Raw genomic sequence first — 22,770 nt, forward strand, 5'->3', positions numbered from 1 at the left:
GCACTGGCGGGAGGCGCTCTGATCGGCGGGTGGCCAGAGGAAAACTGGTGCTGGTGGAAAACTGGTGCCAGCAGCCAGGTGAAGGAAGGTCTTTTGCACGAAACTTCGTGCAACGGGCTTCTAGTTGATTTATAAACACTGTTCATATGTAAGAGAAATTAACCTCGGCCATATATGTGGCAACTATTTTCTACTTAAAAATATCTTTTTTGCAATAGAGAATGATTATGTTTTTATATAGAACAGGTTATTATAAACAATCCTGCTATCTACTAGTTCCTTATTGCTGTGTTAACAAATGGTTACAAACTAGTGACTGAAAACAACACAAGTTCATTATCTTACAGTTCTGAAGGTCCAAAGTCCAAGTGAGGCCAGCCTGCATTCTTGCTCACCAACACTGACCCCAAAAGTATTGTCAGACTTTAAATTTTAGCCAACTTGTCGGATAGCTACTTGTATCTCATATTCATTTCCCTGATTATTTTGGGTTCAATATTTTTGCATAAATTTCTTGATCATTTGGAATTTTTATTTTGTTAAATGCATATTGAAGTTTTTTTCTATTTTTATTTAGATTGCTCTCCTTTAAAATAGTTTGTAGTTCTTTACATCATCCATATCTATGTGTTGGATACATGTATTGCAAATATTTTCACTCATTCTGTCTTCTTTTTAAAATGATAGTTTGTAATGAATAGATTTTCTTATTTTTGAAGTAATCAGTTTATTAGTTTTTTCTTTTATGCTTAGTGCTCTGGTATCTTATTTAAGAAAGCTATCACACACATAAAATATTGCCCTTCATGGTTAAGTTTCAAAGTCATCTAGAGATAATTTTTGTAAATGGCATGGGATCAATTCAATCTTTATTTTTCATATGTACTCTTACTGTCCTGACACATTCATTGAAAAGAGTATGCTTTTCACTGCTTTCTGCACTACCAATAATAATAAACCTGAATTGTGCATTAAAAAAATAAAATATTAAAAATAAAAAGAAAGTGTGCATAACTGTGGGTGTCTCTTTTTCATCTTTTTCCTTTTGTCTATTCTTATGTGAGTTCTAAGCTGTTTTAACTGCATAGCTTTACAGTAAGTCTTGACATCTGATAGAGCAAGTTCTCCCGCCCTGTTCCATTCTAGAATGCTCTGGCTGTGTGGCCAATGGCATTTCCTGTATGTTTTAGAATCACCTGATTCACAAGCAAACTGGGACTATGATTAGGACTGCACAATTTTGAGTCATGTATTGGAACATACAAACAAGGAGCATTCTTTTATTTAATATCTTAAGTAATTTTAGGTTTTACTTAATAAAGTTTTATTATTTTTTCATTGTTAAGGTCTTACAGAGACCTTTTTGAGGCTTATTCTTTAGTACTAGTATAAAGACATATTTTTTTAAATTGTAGTTTCTGACATTTATTTTATTTCATATAGAAATACAATTGAGTTTGGCTCTTGATTTTTGTATTCAGCAATTTTGCTAAACTCATATGGATATTGAATATTTTATTAAAATTTAAAAAAATGTTTATTACTTTTTTAAAATTAAAAAATTTAAATTTATTGGGGTGACATTGGCTAATAAAATTATGTAGGTTTCAAGTGTATAATTCTATAATGCACCATCTTTATAGTGCATTTGTGTTTACCACCCAAAGTCACCATACGGTGTATTTGACCCCCTTTACCCTTTCCTACCTACCCCTCTTTCCCTCTGGTAACCACCATATTGTTGTCTGTAACTATGAGTTTTTGTTTGTCTTGTTCATTCATTTGGCTAAACCCTTATTTTTAATTTGATTGATATTAAAAATTCAAGATTCTTTTGGATTTTAACTACATCATTATTTAATTTGACAATAAAGATAGTTTTGTTTCTTTCTTTCCAATCCCTATAATCATTCTGCTCTACTTTTGAATCATTGGTAAGATGTTAAATGCAACGTTGGTAGTGAGCATCATTATTTTATTTCTCTGTTTCATAGAGAAAGCTTTTAATGTTGTACCATTAAATATGATGTTTCCTTTCTGGATTTTATAGTTTGTATAAAGTTAAGAAGTCTACTCATAATTTACTAAGAATATTTATCATGAACATATATTTTACTAAATTTGTCTTATACCTTGAGAAGAGGCTTCATTGTGCCAAAGAACAATTCAGAAAAGGAAGTTTTATTAGGAATGGTGGGAATTTGACAAGAAATATGATTTAATCTGGGAGCTCAGTTCTCACACAGACTGTCAATGCAAGGATGGATTTTAGAAAAATTGAGTAGAGAATGGATGGCATTTATTCGTGTATTCAAGAAATAATTACTGTTTTTGCTTGTCACTGTCCTGACCTCTGAGCATCACACATTAATTCACAATTTGTTGTTTAATTAGTTCCATATCCAACTAATGACAAGAAAATTTTTTGGTGTATCTTTATAATAAGCTAGGTGCAAGCGCATGTCTTAGAGATTGAGTGAATTGGCATGATGGCTAGAAATAAGTTATTAAAATATTGGGGTTATGCCTATAAAAATGATGTCTTTAGTAATTGACTCATAGCCCTTCTTTCTGCAAGTAAATAGACATCAAAACCAATTATCTATTAAGGTCACTCCTAAGTGTGTAACAGGAAAGCTCAGTCATGTATTAGAGGAGAGTGATTATATGTCTAAACACTCTGTGGGTATACGCATCTAATTAGCATCAATGTCACAATATCATAAAGGTACATTAGCAATTACAAGGAGGACCTGAAGACTTTCCTATTTCATCCCATTGGGTTTTATTACCCAACCTATCAATATTTTAGCTTATATAGTTTACAGCAGAATGTTCAAGAAAGACCTGTCAAATCAGGAACTTCTGAGGGTTCTTGTAGCCTATTTCGCCAGACAGTGGGGCAGAGGACACCGCGGTTGTAACAGGCCCGGGGTGCCCCTCCATATTTTGCCCTTACCATTTCTGTGCCCACTCACCCACATTCTCACTGCCAGCGCTTGCGTTCTCTGTTCTCTGGTGCCACCTCCACTTTGCCCGTCTGGACAGCAGGCACGGCGGATTCTGTCCCCGGAGGCAGCCCTTAACTATTAACTGGTGGTAGCTTGGTCCAAATTCACAGTTTCCCTCATTTCTGGGATGGTTTAACTCTCAGTGTCTGAGTTTAACTACCCGGGTTCCCAGGGTTTTCCCGGGAGGGCTGAGGCTCAATGGCCCCTGGTGGTAACTGGCCGACCGCTCACATTCCATGGGCTGCCTTCCCTGTCCTGTCTCATCTCCCCTGTCCTGGCTCATGCTCCTTCACTTCCCCTCCCCCTCCAGGTGGCCCTCACATTCTCTTTCAGGGTCTACCTCTGGGTGAACCCAACCTGAGTTGTGATCCAAAGAAACTGACACACCCACATCAGTAATTTCTCAAGCAGAAACTGGCATTTATTTTTAAAGTGATACCTACGAATTTGATTGCAGAGAAATAGTTTTCTTTGAAAAACATGACACATTACATTCTGGGTCCAACCTGATATGAATCAGAGTAAGAATCGGAGCTTGACAGTTTGAGCAGTTCTGGAAATGAGTCAGGGGCTGGCCGAGGTTTTGGGGGAGGGAGGATGACTGGAATACACCAAGTTTGTCATAATTAAGCTTTGTTTGTAAAACGGAGAAAAGTAAGTCCCAGGGGCAGCTGACATTTGTCTTATTTGAACTCAATCACCAAGCACATGCCCAGAAACTGGTATGATTTTTGAACTTTTCAACTCATCTAATAGTCTCCTTTGTACCAATAGTTATTAGACTGAGTTTTTCCAAGACATTTCACAATGAGATTTGAATTTAATTGATTGCTCAGGGCCCCCTTTTCCAGGTTCTTTTTAAAATGTTGCTTTACTAAACTGCCTAAGGTTTTTGTTTTATTTTTGTTACTTACTGGCTACCAACCTGTTGCTGACGAACCAGGGAGCAGGAGTCCCTCCTAGTAAAGCTAACTATCGGTTACCGACAGCCACTCACTCACCTGGGTTACCTCAGAAGCTTCCTAACTGATGTTGAGTCTGTGATTTCCTCCCGAGAGTTCCAGCACCGCGGGGAGCGGGCCCTTTAAGATACAGACCCGAGCAGAGCACCTCTGCCCAGCTGCCCATTTCCTGCAGAGTACATCCATCCGGGTTCTCCCGGGGCCTCATCCCTCGCCACCTTTCAGACTCCATTTCTAACTGCGTCCTTGCTCCCACTCTCTCCAGCCGCCGGGGTCTCCTGCTTCTTCCTCGAACTCCCCCAGTGTGCGCCTGCCCATGTTCCTCCTGTACAAGAACACCCCCATCCTGCACTCCCTGGCCTCAGCCGCCCTGCCTTATTTTCTCTTGGCCACTTACTGCCATCCGCCTCGCTATGTGTCTACCTGTTTACTGTCACACCTCCTCCGGCCCCTCCAAGTGCTGAATACAAGCTCCACGACCAGAAGGATGGTTTTGTTCACTGTCCTCTCATCACCGCTTGGCACAACTATTAGGCCTTCATCTGCTGTGCGAATAATCGCATGGTGAATGAATGAACAAGTTGGTCAAGGACAGAATTTCTGAGGAGATGATACTTAAATTGCTACCTAGAGATGAAAGGAGGCAACCATATGAAAGTGAGGAGGAAATGTTCCCTGCAGAGTGAAGACCAGCTGCAAAGGAAGGTCAAAGCAGTTCCTCCGCCTGTCTCTTCTCACCTGCATCACAGCTTACCCGAGTCCAAACCACCATCTTCCATGCCAGACCAGGCAGGCCCCTATGGGCTATTCTTGGAGGTGCAAAGAAAATCCATTGGAATTCTTAAAATAGAGAATTTATTTAATGTAATTTATATTTCCGAAGGCCACCTGCCTCATTGTAGAAAACTATCTGAAGATAAATGGAAGTAGAGAGACTACTTAAGGGGCAGGTCTGGCAGTGTGGTGGCAGATGGGGATGGCGGCTATCAGATGGACTGAGATAGATGTTGGTTGTAGAATCAATAGGACCCAGTGGAGCAAATGTAAGGGGTGAAGAGGAGGATGAAATCCGGGAGAAGTGCTCAGTTTCTGGCTTGAGCAATGGGCCAGTGGGGTCTTAGTCACTGGGATGAGGGATATTTGGGTGGGAAAATGATAAGCTAAATTTTGAACATCTTCCAAAGGGGCTTGGATGAGGTCTCATAGAAACAGTGTAGAATGTTGAGAGGAGAGGGCTTGGGACCAAACTTGAGGGGAATATCACCGTTTAAAGGGTGAGTAGGTAGGGAACAAACAGTTAGAGGATGACCAATACAGCATGAGCAATATCCTGAAAGGATAGTGTTATAAAAGCCGAGAAAGAAGTGTTTCAAGGAAGAGAGAATTTCAGATTCTTCCCGGAAGCTATGGAAGACAAGGAAGAAAAGTGGGCCCTGTGTTTGGCAATGTATAGGTCTTGGACAGACTTGACAAGGGCCATTCTGATGGACTGATGGGTGAGGGTGGAAGTCTGATGGGACATGAGAAAGAAAAGAAAACATCTGTGCAGGCGTCTTAAGAAGTTTGGTGAAACAAGTAAATTAGAAGTGAGGTACTGGTACAAGGAGGGGTGGTTATGAAAATGCTCCAGGAGAGAGAGAGAGAGAGAGAGAGAGAGAGAGAGAGAGAGAGAGAGAAGTCCTCGAGCACAAATGGGGATTGTCTTTTTATAAGAGTAGGACACTAACTCCATTGTGATAGGCGGGGAAATGGGTGTGCGTACAGGTGGATGTGTAGGTTTCGCAGAGGAAGCTGAGTGGATTCGAGATTGAGGACTTGTTTTCTCAGTAAACAATAGGGTTAGATCACCAGCTAGGAATGAGAAGGAAAGAGGAGGTGTGGGAGGTGTGAGGACAAAGAAGGTATGGAATAGGAATGCCGTCTAATGAGAGGGGACGCCTGTCAAAGAATCAGGATTGTAAAGCTGCAGTAGATGTTACTCTATGATTGAGATCCTGTGTTTCAAATGAAAAAGTCAACTCCCTTGAATCATCTGTTTAGTTGTTGGTGTGCAGACAGAGCTGGAGGGTGAGAGATTTGGGATATGTAAGTGGGATAGCAGGGCCAGGAGGTGACAGAGAGGTGACTGGAGTAGGCCTCCTAACGCCCGATTCCATAAGGAGGGAAGTGGAGCTAACAGCCAGTGAGAAAGTGGTGGGAGTCCAAAAAAATTCCTGGGAGTTTGGATGAAGGGGAGGAATTGCAACAATTCCTTAATGACTTAAGCACGTGAGCTGGGAGGATGAGGAGGAAGTAAAACGGAGGCATCCCCATGCTGCCATGCTGGGTTATGATAAGGAAGGGGGTGGCTGAGGGGGAGTGGGGAGGATGGGGGTCTGGGGACTAAGAGTCGGGTGTCAAGTGCCTCACCTATGTGGTCACTGAGGTTACTGTGAACACCCTCAGTAATTGGACAAGTCTGTGGCCAGACTTCCGTGGGCCAGAATATGAGTCTTCAGTAAAAGTGGGGACGTTATTAAGACAGAGGTCAGGAAATGGCACGTGGAGAACAAAGGGGGGGGGGGTATAAGCAGGCCCCATGTGTCTGAAAGGCTGAGGTTTGTGCAAGCCGGAGGCGATAATGGTCCAGAAAGTGGCCGGAGAGCGAAGAGGAGATGTGCCCCATACAGATGAAGGGGTCTGACTTCAAACGCAAATAAAAAGAAACGCCATTCTAAAAGCAATGAAATGCTAGTGTACGCAACAATAAAAATTAGAGCCGCCAAGAAAGAAAGGAAAAGCATAAAGATGCTGCAAGTACAAGCTGTGCATCAGTGACGTATTCGTGCGGGCGGCACAGGCTGTGCTCTGACATGATCAGCAGCGCTCCGGAGAGGATTTCCTCAGTAACCATGAGCGAGAAAAGGGCAATAGACAGTGAACATAAACGTTACCGTGTGAACCGTTAACAAATTCTTCACTTATATGAGCTGAAAATAGTAACTGGTTTGATAACCTCTCATTATTCCTCTGTCCCCCAGCCCCCTGACAATCCAGAAAAGATAATAAAAACCGTGTTAATCGTTTTATTGCTGTAAACATAACTCTTTGGAACTTACAAACCAACTTCAAAGAGCCAACAAATGACCAAGCAAGGAACTGGTACCCAAATAATTCACCAACTTTTATGTTGGAACTTGAAGGAAAGCACCTTGTTTTCAGCATTATCAAAGATAACCATTAGAGTTTTAAAGTATTTGTAAAATAGCAAAAGAAAAATCAGTTAGACTAAGTACAGCTTGATGATGAAGTGTTTAGTAATTCTAATATAACTAAATGGAGAGACTGTAGGCAAATAATAGGTTACTGTTTTAAAAGTATTTGATGGATAACAGGTTGATTCATTCATACTTTTGTGCTAACATAAATGGAATAATCTGCAACTGGGAGGCAGGATCTGTTTCCTGGGTGCTAGTAATCTAGGTGGACTGGTGTATTCCATGCAATGTGAAGTAGGCCTTAAAATACTAAAAATTCCAAAAAGGTTGGAATTTATTAAATGGGCATGAGAAAATGAGGCAGTACTTTTAAAAGTTTGTTTGGGGTTTCAAATGTCTTTCCCAAATAGCTATGGCCATTTTATCCAATAATCATAACACCTTTAACCTCCTACTAAATTGGCTGACAGTCAAATGTTGATATAAATTCAGAAATGAATTGTGTACATAATTAAAAACATCAAGTCAGAGTGAATATGTAATTTTTGAAGCTATATAATTAAAATTCTGTCAGAACATGTCTTGAATGAAGATTATGAGACTAAGAACTTTATACATGAATATAAAACATGTTCAGATGAAGACCAATACATAGCTCTAAATACAGACTTTTTTTTTTCTATAAATGTTTCAGGGCAAACACAGATCAAGCAACCTAAATAGAGGTTAATGATGTGTAGCAGATATATCTAGAATTCAATGTCAAAATAGCGCAGGATGGTGTTTTGGTTGATATTAAATAATCAAATAAATATTTGTAATGCACTAATTTTTGTCCCCAAGGATTGCCTCTTTAGAAGTCAGGTACTTTGTAAACTTTAAACGCTGTTTTGAGCTATGTATACATAACATTTAAGTCATTATTTCTTCTCTTTTGTTAAGACAAAATGATCTGAGATCCAGCTTACGATGTGGATTTGAATGATGATTATTCCCTTATAAAGTAAAGTCTACTTCCTCAGTCTATGGGACGACCTAAGGTCTATGACTCAGAAGAAAGCACCTAAAGGGAAGACTGGAATTCTCCCCAAAAGGCTGTTCACTGAAAAGAACATGCCTTCAAAGGACTGTTAGAATGGTAGAGGTCTTAAAAGGCAATTTAAAAAATTTAGGAATAAAAAGAATATCAATGTGTAATCCTAAAAAAGAACCCCTCAAAACAAAAACAATTTAATTTTAAAGTATCTTCCTAGAAAGATTGATGAATAATACTGCTATTTTTTCTTGTATTTTCCATGGTTTTATGTAACTGATGGATCTTAATATCAATAGTTATTAAAGGTGGTCACTCTGGCATTTGTTAGATAAACTAAAAAACATACTTGAAGATACCAGGAGTCTCAAGAAAACACTTTCTTTATGATATATCATATCAAAGGAACAAGTCAACTACTTGTGATCACTCCCTTTAATTTATTAACTAATAATTGATTAATAATGATGTTTTCTTCAAACTCCTGGGTCCCAGTATACTCAGGTATATTCGAATAAATGCCCTTTGACTTTATTTCTGGAAAAACTACCCATCATTAATAGAACCCCCAAATGGGAGAAAGAAATAAAATAAAGACTCCCTGTGAATGACTTTATTTACACCTCTGCATTTGGCATGCTACAGAACATCACAATTTTACATAGTCAACAGAGTTCAAATAAGACGTATATTGTGGCTTTGAAAATATTGACATCATCTGCTAGAACATAGAGCAAAACAGCTATAGGTAAAATAACGCATTCCCAACCCCTTTTGACAAGTGTTGGAAGTTGAATATTCTTTGATCCGTAACACCTTGGGAAGCTTGAGTAATTGGGGGTAAGAATCCTTACAAGATGTTGTCATGTCCAGTTGTACTTTAATGAACTCATATTGACACTGGATTTAGAAAAGAGAAGAAAGTCCCTTTACCATGCAATGGTAAATTTACTTCTGGCTAACAATGCTTTGATTCTATTTACAGACTTTTAACCAGATAATACTGTATAGCAAACACACAGAAATGTACATTACTAAAATTTGAAGCTAGAAAAATATGCCATAGGATATAATTTGGAATCTATAAATTGGGGCATGTATAAACCAAGAACATATTGACAAATCAAATCAGAAATGTAAAGTTTATGCTAGTGCGAAAATTCAGTTGGCAGTGGGATAGAGTAATGAAATGGGATTGTCTAGTACAATTTCATTTGTGTTAACACAATATCATCAACTCTGTTAAAAGTTCCTAGTTGATCCCTTCAAAATAGCAGCAGAGGGCTGTTCAAAAAAGTGGTAAATTCAATTCAAACTAACAGTACAGTATTACTTGACTGAACAATTCTAACTTTCCCCAGTAAACATTTTACATGTTCTAAACACTTTTTTTAAGGATAACCTTTAAGAAATTCCCCCAAAGCTTAACCATGCAGCTCAGCTTAAGTAAACCATTCTAACTGAGAAGCTGTATAGTAGAGAGCTGAATATAAATGAATAACACTTAACTAAACACACAATCTGAAAGTACAGCGCAGTTCCTGTCTGCTTCCCGGGAAGGTAACCTACCACCCGTGCCACGTGTTACCCGCTCCAACCTGAGAAGCACCCTTGGCAGCTTTCCTGTATTAAGTCGGAGCTGCAGCAGGAAAGGGAGACGTGAGCGTGAAATCCTGCAACCTCACCAGTGGGCGATACCAGTCACTATGGCGTCTACACTAAACACAAACTAGAAGCAGAAAAGTCTTGACATAAGAATTCTAGCTGCAGCTCCATCTCAAGATTCAGACTCAGACCAAACGGGTCAGTTTACCCCAAATGGATCTCGCCCTATTGCCACTCTCTTATGGAATTCCCTCCCAGAAAACATTCCCGAATCTGCGGTTTGTTTGACCTAGTGCAGTTATTAAGGTCGGTGGCTTGTGGACTTGACTAGGGGGCCAGATTCTCTTTAATGGCTAACCGTGGTCTGAATATGTGGTTGGGTTTTTATTTATATTATCTGTGAAATTGACAGGGTATTTGGCACAGATTTCAAACTCTTCCCACATACATGAACTCATATTGCATGTTCAGTTCTTTTTAAATATTGCAGGAAGTACATAGCAAGTCAAAAAACACACCAAGAGATGCATGCCCCCTGCATGTGAAGGCCAGTGGTTTAGCCTGGCTGCGCGGGATTCCCCCCACATGCTGGAGATGCACCGCAGGTCACACAGAAGCAGAGAGAATGCTGTCTCGTGATTCCATTGGGACTAATATCAGAAAAGCGTGTGCCCATGCTAAGGAGCGCTCTTGCCCAACCACCCGCGTCCCTCTGTTTTCCTCCGTGTGGTTGGAGGAAACTTTGCTCCACACTGTCCTTAGCACCTGGCTGTGCATCCCAAATCCCATTGTCAGCTTTTTGGTGGTGGGAATTGGAGCTAACCCTCAATCCCTGAGGACAAGCGTGCTGGGACCCTGGCTACTTAGTATACTGCACGGTACTGTACTTGGTGATTCGACTGCGGGCTGTGCTCGGGGAAGTGGATCCAAGGGCCTGGCTAAAGTGATGGTCAGAGGAGCTCCGCATATGGCTGATGGTGGCCGTCCCCGCCATGCTGCTACTCAGGCCCCCGCCTCCCCCCAGGGTGCTCAGCCCGATGCCACCACCACCCATCCCCGCTTCACTGCCAACCAGGCCACTGCCGACCGTGCCACTGCCACCAAGCATCCCCGCTGGGCCGCTAAACCCGGTTACGCCAGAGCCAGAAAGCACCCTCTCGGTCACAATCACATTGTGGGCATTGGAGAGCTCGGGGTGCAGACCGAAGCTGCCCACCATGCCCGAAGTTGGTCGGATTACCCTTTCTGTCACGACCACGTTTGAAGACTCTCTGGGATCAGGGATGGTCAACGTGGTGGGTAGACTTGAGCCTGGTGCTATCACCCTTTCTGTCACTATGACGTTGGACCCCTCTCTTAAGTCAGGCATCTCTAGCATGCCATGCAGATCGGCACCAGAGATGGGGCCCACCACCCGCTCTGTCACCACCACGTTAGAGGCATGCCGATTATCATGGATGTGGACAGAGGGCTTCAGAGTGCCGGAGGTGGTGTAAGACTCAGTCACAGTGACGTTACCGTAGCCCAGGGGGTCGGGAATAGACAGAGGGTGCTGAAGGCCAGGCCCAGAGGGGTAGGCACTCTCAGAAATGACCGTGGTGGTGCCATAGTGTGGGGAGATGGGTGGGTGGCCGCTAGCCACGGGCTCTGTTCCCTGCTGAGGGTAAATGGGTTCAGTGCACTCAGGCCAAGGGAGATCGAAATCTGGATATGATTCGACATTTTTCCCCAGGCTGATATCGGCCAGCTTCTTAAATTTAGGCCCCAGTGTATCCAAGAAACTGTCATCAAAGTCTTCTCCAATGAAGCTACAGCAGCCCACAGAGCCAGCGGGGGAACCCACCCCTTCAATATCATATATGAGCAAACAGTCATTGGACGGGCGTCCTTCGTCTTCATCGGCATAAGCATATGCTTTCTAAATTTGCAGAGGAGAGAGAAAATGAAGTCATGAATACATATCTAACAACAATAGAAGTCTTTATCTTAATTAATTCTTACAGGGCATTACCAAAGAAAAATAGAAAAAACAAAATTCTAACATCTACTAGAGGTGTTCTGAAAATCATAGAACTGCATGAAAGAATTTGCTTAGAAGTTATTTTAACTGTAATTTTAATGATACATTTAGATTTTTAAAATTCATTTAGGTGGACTTGATAATGGTGTACTTTGGACACAAAAGCACACACACACAAAAATCACATGAATTATTTTGTAACCAAGTTAGGAGGAGGTACTTAAAAATGCTGAATCTGAAGTACACAAAATTGTGCGTTTTTTTAGGTTTATTTATAAAAGTGGGATTGGTAGGAAAGAGTAATTGGAGACGTGAGAGCAGGGGTCCACCTGTGAACAAGCTTATTTGCCACGTTAAGGAATTTAGACTTGATGCCATAGACAGAGCACAGCGGGGAGCAGTGGCTGCTTCTAAGTGGGGAGTACCCGGCCTACGTGGAGGTTTAGCTGTAGTATCAGCAGCGCCATAGATCATCCCGCGCAGAGGCTGGGAGCCTAGCGAGGGGGGGGGGGGATGTGTGTGCCCAAGCCCCACGGGGAGCAGTGGGAGCCTGGGGTATAGCTGTGGGTGCTAGATGGGGAGGAGGGCATGGGGCGGAGCCCTTACCTGGCAGAAGTAGCTTTCCATAAAGTCCATGTTCAGACCTCCTTCTCTACATTCCCTCATAGAATTTCTTCTTAATGTTCCAGAATATTCCTGACAGATCTCAGGTGGTCCTGATGATTTAACTCCATCCGCTAGTTCAAATCCTGTCATTCTTTCTTCTCCTTCCATTTCTTGCATTTCTCTGCCACCATACTCATTTGTATAAACCCCTGAAAGTGAAGGTCAAGTTAAATTTATCTAGTGTGCTGTAGAGTAAAAATCAGTACCTTACTTTTATGTGTGGTTCTTCATTTAAGTATGCATTGTGAGCAAAGGAAAAAGGAAAAAAGAAAGTGATACTTAAATACAGGAACTATAAATATATTTGGTTCAAAATAATAGTAATTAATTTGGTAACTTGGTAATTATTGTTAATTATTTGTTGGTAACTATATGTTGAACTAGAAGCAAGGGGCTGTATAGTGGTTACAAAAACCTATGCTTTACATATTTTTATTTAAAATTTTTTTCAATTACAGTTTACATTCAATAGTATTTTGTATTAGTTTCCGCTGTACAACATATTGATTAGATTTACAATGCTCCCCCGGTTATTTCCAGTACCCAACTGGCACCATACATAGTTATTATGAGGACTTTGATTTTAAATTAACAAAAATTGGGGGGAAATGACCAAAATTCTAAAAGTTAAATGGTATAAGAACACCCCAATGTGCTGTATTAGAAGCACAGGGCCCCAGAAGAACACCCCAATGTGCTGTATTAGAAGCACAGGGCCCCAGAAGAACACCCCAATGTGCTGTATTAGAAGCACAGGGCCCCAGAAGAACACCCCAATGTGCTGGATTAGAAGCACAAGGCCCCAGAAGAACACCCCAATGTGCTGTATTAGAAGCACAGGGCCCCAGAAGAACACCCCAATGTGCTGCATTAGAAGCACAGGGCCCCAGAAGAAGGCTCAAGAACCACGGCTTTCAGAGAAGAAGCCATGGCGGTGGCGAGGGGAAAGGTCTGCATGGAGTCTTGAATTTGCACGTGGATGTGGGGGTGAATAGAAGCCTCACATATGCTAAGCAGGGGAGCTAAAGCCATGGCCTGGCTGATGGACGTGCCATCGACAGGGGCAGTATTGACACGGTAGGTGTCCCATGCTTTCCTATTTTAAATATCGTGATGGTCGGAACTGTGCGTGTCCACACGTCTGTCACTTTGGTGCCTCTCACTGTGCTTTGTGGAGGTCTGTGTAAATATTTGTACACTTAATGAGAGACTCAGTGTATAAATAAAGCCTGCTGGATTGACAAGTCTTAGAACTGGTTGGATATCAGTGAGCAGGAAGATATCAAAGTTTCTACTTTTCAGGTGGGGGGGGGGGATGTTGGTGTCATTAACAACAATGGATGCATGAGGAGGAGATATGGTTTTAAACACTAGCATGTCCATCCTTTGCATAAGGTCCAGTTCTACGAGTTATAAATATTCCTGTGCTTCTTACATTTTAAAGAGTCAACGTGGAAAAGCCATGATTACAAGTTCGAGAAAGGCTGAGAGAAAAATAAGAGAATCAATCTGTATTTACCTTGAAAAAAAGAAAAGATGGCACAACTCTTCAAAGATATGAGTTTCTAAAAATCAGTTGTTCTTTTTATTGGCATCAGTTACTCGCTTACTGTGAAATCCTCAGTCTCCCGGGTTCTGCCCGGGACCTGGTCTAGACCTCTGTCGTCGGGCCGGATGGACCGATAGTCTCACTCACGTGCCAGGAGAAACTCCGCCCCGTGCACACGCCTCAGAAGAGAGCGTGAAGAGATGTTGATAGTGTCTCGTCCACTTACTTTCAATCTGAGAAACTGGACGAATCTTTTCAGGTCAACATTTAGGTTGATGCTGAGAATGGGTGCAGTTTTTAATTTTGTCATGATGACAGCTGAAGCCAGCATGATTCTGAACCATTCATGAATTGTGGAGGTAGAATCTTGTCTCAATAAATGAGCACAGATCTATCTTAATAGGTTCTTCTTTCATTGTAATTAGCATTTTTGGGGTACATAAGATTTAACCCCATGCCCAAAATAGACTTGTGGTTATAATTCAGTTATTCTTTTCTACTTATGGACATCCTAATCAGGCCATTTCCTAAGTACTCTCTGATGATTGAAGAAGATATAAGAATAACAATTACTGTAGCTTTTCCCTTTTTATTTAGTATGTAAATTAGTCATTTTAAAAGGAATAATAGAAACAACTTTAAAGACAAAATATAATAATTGAGAAATAGTGAGGTATGCAAAGAGAGAACAAAATTCCTTCTGAGTCATTTGAGTTGTTAAAATAAGAGGAAACTGTACCTGAAGTGTCAATACATTGGATGCCTCCTGCTGGTATTTGTGTTACAGGGATGGTGGTGATAATCTAAAAGACAAGAAACAACGTTTTCCCATCTGTAATGACTCTTCTTTCTCTAGTTACACATTGGGTTAGTTCTCAAATTACCTCTGATGTTCTGAAAGAGCATCACTTAGGAAACGTTTGAAATCCACGTAAAACAGGAACTGCATTCAGAAAGCCTTCCCTGGTGACGTCCATCTAATTGGAGGTACCTGTGTTTTCTCTTCACTGCCCCCCGCCTCCCCCGCCCCCCCCCCGCCCCCCGGCTAGCCCAGAACAAAGGCCAGCACAGACTACCAGTGGTCACCGTCTGGTTTCATGTGCAGAAGACGGAGTTGAGGCGACTACCACAGGTCGTTTCTTACAGATTGGCACTCACCCCAGTCTCAGGCCCTGGTCCTTCCACTGCCCACGGATGAATTGCCCCTTCTGAACATTCAGGAACAGGCTCGAAGCCGGCTCCGCCACCGGGGGCGCCTCCACAGTCACAGCAGATCAACAAGAATGGGACCACTGGGGGTGACAGGGGAGGAATATTGGAATTAGCAGTGGGGCCACATTAAAACAAAAACTTGCTTTTTGTGATTAAATTTGAATCCCTAATATAATGCCATTTGATCCTAAAATTATTATGAAGGCTATAGAAAATGAACTGTATAATGGTGAGATGCTAAAATCAATGTGAGCTTCAGTATACTAGATTGCAACACATTTTCATTTGTTATATCAGATTCAGATTACAAATAGTATTGTAGTATGATCATAGATTATTCTTCTCCCTGTTGTCACTCAGGAAAATAGGGAACGAGAGGGAAAAGAAAGCTAGTAGGCCAGTCCATATGTTTGGTGTTTTGTGTTCCCTCTTCCATGTCTTTATTTTTCTCCTCCCACACATGCCTGCCTTTTTATTTCAACAGTAACATCTTGTTCATGCTTCAAGCAGTTATCCTCTTTGAGGCTCTTATTTGCCCTTAAATATCTTTTCTTGAAATTACTCATGCGCAAATAGAGAACATTACGCTGCCTAACACTGTCTTTTCCTATCCATCAGAAGTTTCTAGCCCAGAGCTTCCTACATAATATGATCTTAAATAGCGATTTGGAAGGAATGGGTGGATGAGGAAAAGGATGTGTAAATTTTTTAGACAATGAGGAAGGAGGAAAAGAAAAAAAGGAAGAGGGCAGGTGGGCAGGGGGAATGGAGTAAGGATAGTGATGAGAGAGAGGGGCATGCTGGGCCAGCCCGGGTTCCAGAGAAACAAGGCCAAGTCTGTGCACGCCTCTCGGACCTGCCTGCCACTTCCCACCCCCCACCTGGAGTACAGCATGTTGTCCCAATAGTGTTCATAGGAATAGGTGTTAGTGAAAAGCCCACACGCAGGCATTCCTTGCAGGCTTTCCTGGCCATTTCAATCAATTGCTTCTCATTGTCTTCTCTGCTCAAAGAGCAATGGGACCTGCCTATTATGGGGCAGCCATTACATTGAGATGGAATGCGAAAAAAGTTTTTATCTTCCACTGCCAAGTAATAAGATTTTAAAAGAATCTCATAAATCTAGCACTAGATGTAGAAATATCTTGATAATTGAACACAATAAGAATTTTTAAAATACATTTTATCAAAAGATCAGAAAATGTCTCCCAATTTTAGGCTGGGGGTGGGCTGTTAAAGTACTTACATCCTAGGACCAAGAATCCCATGATGAGCAGTCCAATGCCAGCGGGACCAAAATGTACATTATCTGGAAACATGGGCACGCCTACTGGTTCTTTATAGTCATCTGTTCCGCCACCCCCATTGATATTGCCATCGCCATTGCCATTGATGCCTTCGGTGTTGACAGTGACATCGCCAGTATTAAGTTCACTGGTAGTAGTATCAGTACCAGTTCCACCTCCATTTTCGGTGTTATATTTTGGAGTGGTTTCAGAAGTTTGCCAGCCAGAACCTTGAAGATCAATATTAATTGTACCAGTACAAGTTCTTTGAAGACCATCTGTAACAAGGTTCAAAATGGAAGAAATCGTTCATAAATTTAGTGTAATCATTGTTGGACAATATGAAACTATTTCCTTTTTGCATCATTAGTTATTTCTATGTCTTTATTCCCATTCATTCAGTAACTTCCTCAGTTCTCCCTTGTTCATGACTCCTTTTTAAAATCAAACTGTTATGACTATTAGTGCTCCTGAAAAACTGTCTCGTGTAGAGAAGCATAGACAGTAAACACCACATTGTCTCTGCATCGGCCAGTGCTGCGTTATAAGCTCTGGGGGAGGCATTCCTAGACTACTTTTTTTTTTCTTTTTTGCACATTTCTTATATTAGAGCTAGGTTTTTATTTTTTTTTGGTGGTTGTTTTATTGTATTTCTTCTTCAATTATGATTGTGCTTTTCCTTTTATGGGCTGACAAAATGAACAGATTGGGAGCAGGTTAGTAAATCGTTTCTACAAAAATTTCTTAGTGAGAAAGCAGCATATTATCAAACTCACAGCCACCAACCACTCACAGGAGAGAGAACTGGCGCTGTTGGAGGTGGGGAAATTTTCATTTCGATAAGAAGGTGAAACACGTTTGTTTCACAAGCAGATATTCCAGTGTGCTTTCTTCTTGTCCTTCAAAGTTTAAGTAAGTTATTGTGTTCCTTGACTAAACACAGGGGTAGGGAGATTTGTTATTTGTTTCAACTTAATTGCTCTACCCTTGCTGTTTATTTCATCTAGTCAACCAACCAACCAACCAACCAACCAACAAACTAGTATTTCAAAACAGTAGACTAATTTTTGAATGCATTTGATACAAAAGGTAGTGCATCAGAATCCATCTGCTTTTCATCAGCAGGTACCTGGGGCTGAACCAGAGCTGTAGTAATGACTGCAGAAGGGCTCAGGGTACCTCTGTGATGATGAGTATGTTTTCCATCTCATTGTGGCAGTGTATGTATTAATACATCTGTCAATACCTATTATCGATATTGCTTTTGATATTTATTATAGATAATGCTATAAGTAACATTGATGTGCATTCAGCCTTTTATATTTAGGGATTGTCCTAAAGTTATTGAAACTGGGTAAAAATAAAGGAATGATTCTGTTTGACATTGTTGTTCTTATCTCAGTTACATTAATGTAAGCTCTGTTGTCAGACTTTGTCCATTGATGTAACCCTAGTACCCGGTACAATGGCTGACATTTGGTTAGGATTCAATATATAGATTCTGAGTAAATGAATAAAGAAGTCCCTGAAAGTACATAACAGAAACAAGTTTAAATCCAATCTATGATATCAAATCCCACGCCCTTTCATCTCAGCTATGTTGATTCTAATGTTATTGGTTTTGGTCTAATTTTTATCATTTTCATCACCTGTAATATTTATCCCCCTTTTTGGTGAGAAAAGGCATGCTTTCTGTTTACCATAAGCCTAACAATGTTGTAAGCAAAGTTTCCAATTTCCCTTCATGTCTCCAATGAAGCTTGATGTTGGATGTAAAACTGGAGTAAGCTAGCAATTACTTGAGGTCATTTCAGCACTGAATCAAAATAAGGTTTATCTTTAAATGGAATCACATTTCTGTTTGCGATATATATGTTTTAAAATTACTCTTATTTTGATTAATTGCGGAAAAAATTATAATTTGGTAAAAATTCTGAATTGTTGAATGACTTTAAAGGAATGCTATTTATTATTTTTTAAATCTGCAAAGCAAGTGGAAATAGTCAACCCATTTTTAGGATAATTGAATGAGGAAAAAAAGAGGGAGAGGGAGGGAGAAAGAGCAACTGAAGTAGCAAGCATTGCTTAGCAGAATTAGTCTTGAGGAGCTCTCCTCCTTTAGGGACCGGCCTAAATTAATTTTGTTGATTTTGAAAAGTAATATAAGCATGCTACCTCCAAATTGCTTACACAAAGTTGTGCATCAACTTCCCAAAGATTATATAAAGTTAAGTTAGCTTGACTTCTGGCCTAACTATCCTATCTAATAAAAGAGTAATATGCAGATTGATCATCACTGCAGCACACAATATAGCTGCCCCCATGTGGTCAAAGATCCTGCCCCCATGTGGACACAAGATGGCCACCACAAGATGGCCAGCAGGAGAGGGCAGTTGGGAGGCACCCGGCCTGCAAGGGAGGGCAGTTGAGAGGGACCAGGCCTGCAAGGGAGGGCAGTTGAGAGGGACCAGGCCTGCAAGGGTGGGCAGTTGGAGGTGATCAACCCTGCAGGGGAGGGCAGTTAGGGGTGACCAGGCCGGCAGAGGAGGGAAGTTGGGGGCAAACAGGCTGGCAGCAGAGTGGTTAGGGGGTGATCAGGCTGGCAGGCAGAAGCGGTTAGGGGCAATCAGGAAGGCAGGCAGGCAAGCAGTTGGGAGCCAGCAGTCCTGGATTGTGAGAGGGTTGTCCGACTGCCCGTTTAGGCTGGGATTGGGCCTAAACGGGCAGTCGGACATCCCTCGAGGTGTCCCAGATTGGAGAGGGTACAGGCTGGGCTGAGGGACAACCCCCCTCCATGCACGAATTTCGTGCACCGGGCCTCTAGTTTGAATATAATTTTACAATACAGACAATTTAAAAATTGCAATTATTTACATTAATAAGAACTAACATTTATTGAAAGTCTAAGTGCTTTACATGTAGTTACTCCTTAAATCCATATTGTTATTGTTCCATTTTGCAGGAGAAAAGACTGAGGGATTAATGGGTTAAATGACTTCTCTGAAATCCCATATCCAGTAAGTGATGGCACAAGATACCAATCCAGTCTCACTCCAGAGCTCATGGTCTTATCCACTAAATTATACTACCTTTCATATCATTAAAGATTTGATTCTGTAATAGCCAGTATGATAACTTTTGTTGAAAAAAGCATTACTTTAAAATACAGTAATTAAAATTTACATATATAAATTCTAGAAGGAAAAATGTTAAATTGATCTCTTACCGTCTATAGATAGAATTGTTCCTTGGTATTTTCCATTAAGCATATTATATTGTTCCATGGTAACTTGATTTCTCAAAGTAATAATGCCCGTTTTTGAGTCAACAGAGAGCAGGTCAGCTGGATTATTTCCCATGACGTATCTGTATTTGAAAGATAATAGTATAAATTAATGTCAGCTATCTAAAAAAGCAGAGAGGGAGGGGAGAGAGAGACTTTATTTATAAAACACGTCTCTAGTCAGTAGTTATAATCCCTGAATACAGTTTTCAGTTATTAGCTACACTTTCTCCTTTTTTTCAGGGCAGTCCCAGCTATTTGAGGACATTGGGAAACAGACAAAGCTGTCAATTTCAGCAAAAAGAATGATTGAGCAGCTCTTTCCGATGGAATGTCCCTTATGCCCACTTGGTTGGCAGAGTAATCCTTGGATGCTTGCAGTCTCATTTTCATTTGGTTTAGGTAGCATGGGAACTATCCTGGAAGACCCAAATCCTAGGACTTCCTGAGCTCATTAACAATTCTAAATTATTCTCTTACCAAAGAACTTACATCTTTATCAGCGTGGCCATCATCCCCTCCCTATTTCCACTCCCCCTCTCCACACACACAATGACTGACCAGGACTTCTTCTGAATTCCAAACTACGTAAGTCCTTTTCTGATGCTTCTGTCCTATTTTCTATTGTCTTCCTCTCCTCATCTTTCACTTCCATGTCTTTTTCTCTCTCATTACATATGATAAAAGAATTACTGGTTAGCAACTCTCTGTCTCAGGTGTTGTGCTAAACTCAGGGAATAGAACTTGGAGAGGACACAGGGGTGGGTGTTGGGGTGGAGGAATGGGAGGCGACCTGCCCTTGGTGAGCTACATCTGCGGGGTGAGCGTTTATCAGTAGTGGTGGGACAGTGTGATGAGAGCTGTAACACAAACACTCACACAGTGTGAGAAGAATACGGAGAAAGCACTTTAAAATCTGATTTGTGAGATAGTTCCCCTATTGTTATTCTTGGTCATGTTTAAAACATATGTGCACATATACACAGATTTTTTATGATCAAGTAAAAATATTTGGATATACAGAGTTTAAAAAAATTATGCAGCATGATTTTTCTTTACTCTAAATCATTTTTCATGCCAAAGTTATTATTGGCCAATACTAAGTGCTTATTAAAGTGAAGAAAATAACTAAATCTAATTGGATTCAATCTGGGCAAATTTGCAATGGGAAAATTAGTCCATAAAATTCCGGGGTAAATAATCTTGGGATGTGGTAATCAGCTAATTGGTCCATAAAATATATAAACACAGGAGTGTCAAAGTTTAAAGATATAATATTTTTACATTTTGCATCTTTATACTTTTACATCTTATATGTTGCACAATTTTTTATATTTTTGTAAGTTACACACTTTAATAATTCAGTAGCTAGTACTTTTTATGTTTAAATGATGGCTTCAAAATAATGAAAAATATTTAAATTCATGCTTAATATTTCAGAAAAGAACATATGTACTTCATTCAATATGTGATGAAAATTTGTTGGAAAATGTCAGTCTTACCTAACTTTTGTTGAAGGTCCACCAGTGTCCAGGTCAGTAGCTATAAAATCTCCCACTCTAGAATTCTGTCCCATATTACTAGTTACTACGAATGTCTTTGAACCTGGACGGAACACTGAGCCTTCAAGTACATTTAACACAGTCACAGAGATTGCTGTTGCTGTGAGCTTATATTGGGACATAATTGATTGATGAAATTCAGCTTTGTTTCTAACACCAATACTGAGTTGCAGACTCTTCATGTCTTCATAATCCAAGGGCTAGTAAATACAGAATGAAATCGTTTTACTACAAAAAGAAAATAATTCTAGAAGAAAGTCAAATCCTTTGATAATAGGCAAATAAATGCTTATGCCTAAAACTATGATATTAATTAAATATAAATACATACAATGTATTCTTACTTTGTCTTTAATACAAACACATAAAAATATATATAGTGAGAAAAAAACAAATCTTGTATCCTTTGTTGAAAAAATTGAAAATGTATGACATGAGTCCTCATTGTCCAGCAAATTAAAATTTTAAAAATGGTATAGATGGTCAAATCCTTGCATTCTGTAGTGCAAAGACAGTCTATGTTATCCTGTATCATTTTTGTTTTTCAGAAAGTAGTTCTGTGTATGGGCTAGACACATTGTAGGTTCCATTATTTGACTGGTTTTATCCATAAAGAACTATTTAGAAGAATTTACTTCTACAAATATGACTTCTTTTATTAAGTCAGGTACTAGAATGTAGCATACAAATAATAAAGAGAAATTCTTATTTTTTCAACATATTCTAGAATAAATTATTTCACCTTTTGGAAATAATCAAGTAGTCATTTTCACTAAAAAAAGATGGTGTTAATATCCATTACTCCTACAATCCACAAACAATGCATTATGCCAAATATATTTTCCTAAATTTTCACATAAGAGTCTTTAGGTGACCATGGATTCACACATTGTACTCTTAGGTAAATTTTTAGTCTTTGCCCTAATGTTGGCTGTACTTGCAATTTCAAGATTGGCTATAAAATCATGTATACATATACATTACACACAAATACACAAACTTATTGCATATAGTATATAATCATAAAAAGAATTAACATACGATGTTATGTCTGGGAGAAAAATAAGAATCATTCCCATTTTACAGATAGAGGTATGGAGGAGAGAGAGATTAATTTTCTAAAGTAATAGAGTAGTTTAATGTGAAATAGTTTAGGATTGTTTCCCAGCATGGAATCCTGGGGAGTATAGTGACAGAATATGGACTTAGCTAGAGAGATGTAGGTTTGTGTGCCAGCCGTACCACATACAGTTAAGTGAAGTTTGGCGGGTTACATACTATGTCTGGACCTCAATGTATTTATCTGCAATATGGGCATATAGCTGATTACAGGGTGCTGTGAGGAATAGACTAAAGCCTCTGCCCAGGGCCTCCCTAAGAGGAA

General features: G+C 40.2%; 1 protein-coding gene across 1 annotated transcript in view; it reads right to left on the reverse strand.

Annotated features, from left to right (window-relative positions):
• Nucleotides 1-8,901: 8,901 nt before the first annotated feature.
• The window catches only part of DSG1 (desmoglein 1), a 32,036-nt gene continuing 18,167 nt past the window's right edge, over nt 8,902-22,770 (reverse strand). The window contains exons 9-15 of the mRNA XM_079783491.1: nt 21,327-21,586; nt 19,768-19,907; nt 16,502-16,819; nt 15,202-15,335; nt 14,783-14,846; nt 12,435-12,643; nt 8,902-11,726 (exon numbers count right to left, since the gene is read on the reverse strand). Of these exons, the coding sequence (XP_079639617.1) occupies nt 10,668-11,726; nt 12,435-12,643; nt 14,783-14,846; nt 15,202-15,335; nt 16,502-16,819; nt 19,768-19,907; nt 21,327-21,586 (2,184 nt within the window). The 3' untranslated portion in view covers nt 8,902-10,667. The remainder of the gene's footprint in view (nt 11,727-12,434; nt 12,644-14,782; nt 14,847-15,201; nt 15,336-16,501; nt 16,820-19,767; nt 19,908-21,326; nt 21,587-22,770) is intronic.

This window comes from Cnephaeus nilssonii (genome assembly GCF_951640355.1).
Source record: "Cnephaeus nilssonii genome assembly, chromosome: 11".
Lineage (NCBI taxonomy): Eukaryota > Metazoa > Chordata > Mammalia > Chiroptera > Vespertilionidae > Cnephaeus > Cnephaeus nilssonii.